Source organism: Salvelinus alpinus, chromosome 19 (assembly GCF_045679555.1).
Source record: "Salvelinus alpinus chromosome 19, SLU_Salpinus.1, whole genome shotgun sequence".
Classification (NCBI taxonomy): Eukaryota; Metazoa; Chordata; class Actinopteri; order Salmoniformes; family Salmonidae; genus Salvelinus; species Salvelinus alpinus.
In genome coordinates, this window is record NC_092104.1 from 7,936,277 (window position 1) to 7,941,226 (window position 4,950).

The following is a 4,950-nucleotide window of genomic DNA, read 5'->3' on the forward strand; positions in this document are numbered from 1 at the left end:
TGACTTCCATACGGCTCCAGTTGTGTTGACTTCCATACGGCTCCAGTTGTGTTGACTTCCATACGGCTCCAGTTGTGTTGACTTCCATACGGCTACAGTTGTGTTGACTTCCATACGGCTCCAGTTGTGTTGACTTCCATACGGCTCCAGTTGTGTTGACTTCCATACGCCTCCAGTTGTGTTGACATCCATACGGCTCCAGTTGTGTTGACTTCCATACGGCTCCAGTTGTGTTGACTTCCATACGGCTACAGATGTGTTGACTTCCATAAGCTCCAGTTGTGTTGACTTCCATACGGCTCCAGTTGTGTTGACTTCCATACGGCTCCAGTTGTGTTGACTTCCATATGGCTACAGTTGTGTTGACTTCCATACGGCTCCAGTTGTGTTGACTTCCATACGGCTCCAGTTGTGTTGACTTCCATACGGCTCCAGTTGTGTTGACTTCCATACGGCTACAGTTGTGTTGACTTCCATACGGCTACAGTTGTGTTGACTTCCATACGGATCCAGTTGTGTTGACTTCCATACGGATCCAGTTGTGTTGACTTCCATACGGCTCCAGTTGTGTTGACTTCCATACGGCTCCAGGTGTGTTGACTTCCATACGGCTCCAGTTGTGTTGACTTCCATACGGCTCCAGTTGTGTTGACTTCCATACGGCTCCAGTTGTGTTGACTTCCATACGGCTACAGATGTGTTGACTTCCATAAGCTCCAGTTGTGTTGACTTCCATACGGCTCCAGTTGTGTTGACTTCCATACGGCTCCAGTTGTGTTGACTTCCATATGGCTACAGTTGTGTTGACTTCCATACGGCTCCAGTTGTGTTGACTTCCATATGGCTCCAGTTGTGTTGACTTCCATACGGCTCCAGTTGTGTTGACTTCCATACGGCTACAGTTGTGTTGACTTCCATACGGATCCAGTTGTGTTGACTTCCATACGGATCCAGTTGTGTTGACTTCCATACGGCTCCAGTTGTGTTGACTTCCATACGGCTCCAGGTGTGTTGACTTCCATACGGCTCCAGTTGTGTTGACTTCCATACGGCTCCAGTTGTGTTGACTTCCATACGGCTCCAGTTGTGTTGACTTCCATACGGCTCCCGTTGTGTTGACTTCCATACGGCTCCAGGTGTGTTGACTTCCATACGGCTCCAGTTGTGTTGACTTCCATACGGCTCCAGGTGTGTTGACTTCCATACGGCTCCAGTTGTGTTGACTTCCATACGGCTCCAGTTGTGTTGACTTCCATACGGCTCCATGTGTGTTGAATGTGTTTCTTGAGTTGAGTTGTGTTAGTGTGAGTTTGCATCCACTCTGTTAGGATCCTCACCTCATCTGACTGATAGATGGTGTACAGGGTGTGGGTGTGTGTGTGGGTGTGGTGTGTGTCCTCACCTCATCTGACTGTCAGATGGTGTACAGGCAGGTGTCAAATCAATCAAATCAAAATCAAATTGTATTTGCCAGATGCTTCGTAAACAGGTGTAGACTAACAGTGAAATGCTTAGTTACGGGCCCTTTCCAACGATACAGAGAGAACAACAGATAAATAATAGAAAAGATAACATGAGGAATAAATACACAATGAGTAACGATAACTTGGGGTACACGGGGTACCAGAGTCCATGAGTCAATGCAAATAGTGAAATAGTTACCCGGACTAACTACTTAGCAGTCTTATGGCTTGGGGGTAGACGCTGTTCACGGTTCTGTTGGTACCATGGGGAATCGGTACCGCTTGCCGTGCGGTAGCAGAGAGAACAGTCTATGACTTGAGTGGCTGGAGTCTTTGGCAATTTTTAGGGCCTTCCTCTGACACCGCCTGGCAGAGAGGTCCTGGATGGCAGGGAGCTCGGGCCCCAATTATGTATTGAGGCGTACGCACTACCCTCTGTAGCGCCTTGCGTTCGGAAGCCAAGCAGTTGCCATACCAAGCGGTGATGGAACCAGTCAAGATGCTCTCAATGGTGCAGCTGTAGAACTTTTTGAGGATCTGAGGACCCATTCATCTTTTCAGCCTCCTGAGGGGGAAAGAGGTGCGTTCTTCACGACTGTGTTAGTGTATGTGGACCATGATAATTCCTTCGTGACGTGCACACCAAGGAACTTGAATCGCTCAAACCCGCTCCACTACTGCCCCGTTGATGTGGATGTGGCGTGCTCGGCCTTCCATGTCCTGTAGTCAACGATCAGCTCCTTTGTCTTGCTGACGTTGAGGGAGAGGTTATGTCGCCGTGTCGTCGGTGTGTGTGTGTGTGTGTGTGTGTGTGTGTGTGTGTGTGTGTGTGTGTGTGTGTGTGTGTGTGTGTGTGTGTGTGTGTGTGTGTGTGTGTGTGTGTGTGTGTGTGTGTGTGTGTGTGTGTGTGTGTGTGTGTGTGTGTGTGTGTGTGTGTGTGTGTGTGTGTGTCTGTGTGTGTCCTCACCTCATCTGACTGTCGGATGGTGTCCAGGGGTATCCAGGAGGTTCCTATCATGGTGTCCCAGATCAGGCCTTTATTCCACAGCTCTACCACCAGGCCTGACTCCAGATGACTGATCTCACTGAAACACAGCCCAACAGCACGTCAGGCAAGGAAGCAGCCAAGAGGATGTCGAGCGAAGGATAAAAGGATAACATTTAGTAAGTTTGCCACCACATCAGACACTCACTACACCATTTTTATTTTACAAAAGTCTCTCTCAAACGTCCCTTACTTCTAAAAATACAGTGTTCCATTTTCCACATTTCAAAAAAAGGTCACAGAGACCTTGTAAGTGCCAAATGGGCAATCCTCGGGTAAGTAATATATACAGCCGGCACTTTCACTAAGCTTTCAGCACTCAGACATAGGTTGTAGACATGTTCTATCTAAAAAATGTCCCATTTTAGATATCAGGTATTAGGCCAGCCAGTCCAGCAGCAGTGCTGTCTCTGTCAAAAATAATAGCAATAAGTTCTACATTCAGCTTCTCATTCAGCCACCAGTCAGACAAACAACCAGCCAGTTAGCCAGCCGCCCAATAAACCAGTTAGCCAGCCGCCCAGCCAGTCAGCCAGCCGCCAGTCAGCCAGCCGCCAGTCAGCCAGCCAGCCAGCCAGCCAGCCAGCCACCCAGCCAGTCAGCCACCCAGCCAGTCAGCCACCCAGCCAGTCAGCCAGCCGCCAGTCAGCCAGCCGCCAGTCAGCCAGCCAGCCAGCCAGTCAGCCAGCCGCCCAGCCAGTCAGCCACCCAGCCATCCAGTCAGTCAGCCAGCCAGCCAGCAAGTCAGCCAGCCAGTCAGCCAGCCACCCAGCCAGCCGCCAGTCAGCCGCCAGTCAGCCAGCCAGCCAGTCAGCCAGCCAGTCAGTCACCCGCCCAGCCAGTCGGTCACCCAGCCACCCAGTCAGTCAGCCAGCCAGTCAGCAAGTCAGCCAGTCAGCCAGCCAGTTAGCCAGCCGCCAGTCAGCCAGCCGCCAGTCAGCCAGCCAGCCAGTCAGCTAGCCGCCCAGCCATTCAGTCACCCAGCCACCCAGTCAGTCAGCCAGCCAGTCAGCAAGCCACCCAGTCAGCAAGCCAGTCAGCCAGCTGCCCAGTCAGTCAGCCAGCCAGCCGCCCAGGCTGTAGACAAAGGACATGTTCTATCTAGTCAAGTCCCATCATAGTTATCAGGTATTAGGCCAGCCAGTCTCTGTCTCTGTCAAAGCGTTCTGCCTGAAATATGCATCCTTAAACAGGACAGAAAATAACATCAATAAGTTCTACATTCAGCCTCCCAGTCAGCCAGCCAGTCAGCCAGTAAGCCATCCGCCCAGTCAGCCAGCCAGTCAGCCTGACGCCAAGTCAGTTAGCCAGCCTGACGCCCAGTCAGCCAGCCAGTCAGTCAGCCCCCCAGTCATCCAGCCTCCCAGTCAGCCAGCCAGTCAGCCAGCCACCCAGTCACCCAGTCAGTCAGTCACTGTGTTATTAGTACGAAACTAAAGAGAGGAGCCTCATCTGCATATTTAGATTTTAGATTTATTAGGATCCCCATTGCGACAGCTAATCTTACTGGGGTCCGACACAATGAAAAACAGACAAAATACTTTACAATTTACATGCATTTATAAACATGAACATGTAGTGTGTGTGTGTGTGTGTGTGTGTGTGTGTGTGTGTGTGTGTGTGTGTGTGTGTGTGTGTGTGTGTGTGTGTGTGTGTGTGTGTGTGTGTGTGTGTGTGTGTGTGTGTGTGTGTGTGTGTGTGTGTGTGTGTGTACATGTCAGTACATACACACAACAAGTAGGTCACATGGGGGAGAGGCGTCGTGCCGTGAGGTGTTGCTTTATTTGTTTTTTTAAACCAGGTTTGCTGTTCACTTGCGCAATATGAGATGGAACCCAGTTCCATGCACTCATAGCTCTGTAGAATACTGTACGTTTCATTACATTTGTTCTAGATCTGGGGACTGTGAAAATACCCCTGGTGGCAGGTCTGGTGGGGTACGAGTGTGTCCAGTGCTGTAAGTTGACTATGGAAACAATTAGGAATTTCCAACACATTAATGTTTATTATAAAGACAAGAAGTGACGCAGTCAGTCTTTCCTCAACTCTTAGTCAAGAGAGACTGGCATGCATAGTATTGATATTAGTCCTCTGATTACAATGAAGAGCAAGACGTGCCGCTCTGTTCTGGGCCAGCTGCAGCTTAACTAGGTCTTTCTTTGTAGCACTTGACCGTATGACTGGACAATAATCAAGATAAGATCAAACTAGAGCTTGCGGGACTTTCTTTGTGGAGTGTGGTGTCAAAAAAGCAGAGCATCTCTTTATTACGGACAGCACTCTCCCCATCTTTACAACCATTGAATCTATATGTTTTGACCATGACAGTTTACAATCTAAGGTAACACCAAGTAATTTAGTCTCATCAACTTGTTCAACAGCCACACGATTCCCTACCAGATTCAGCTGAGGTCTAGAACTTAGGGAATGATTTGTACCAAA

General features: G+C 49.6%; 1 protein-coding gene across 1 annotated transcript in view; it reads right to left on the reverse strand.

Annotated features, from left to right (window-relative positions):
- Window positions 1–321, reverse strand: part of LOC139546001 (uncharacterized) — a 1,110-nt gene extending 789 nt beyond the window's left edge. The window contains exon 1 of the mRNA XM_071354264.1: window positions 1–321. This exon is cut by the window's left edge and continues 789 nt beyond it. Coding sequence (XP_071210365.1) covers window positions 1–321 — 321 coding nt within the window.
- Between the last annotated feature and the right edge of the window lie 4,629 nt (window positions 322–4,950).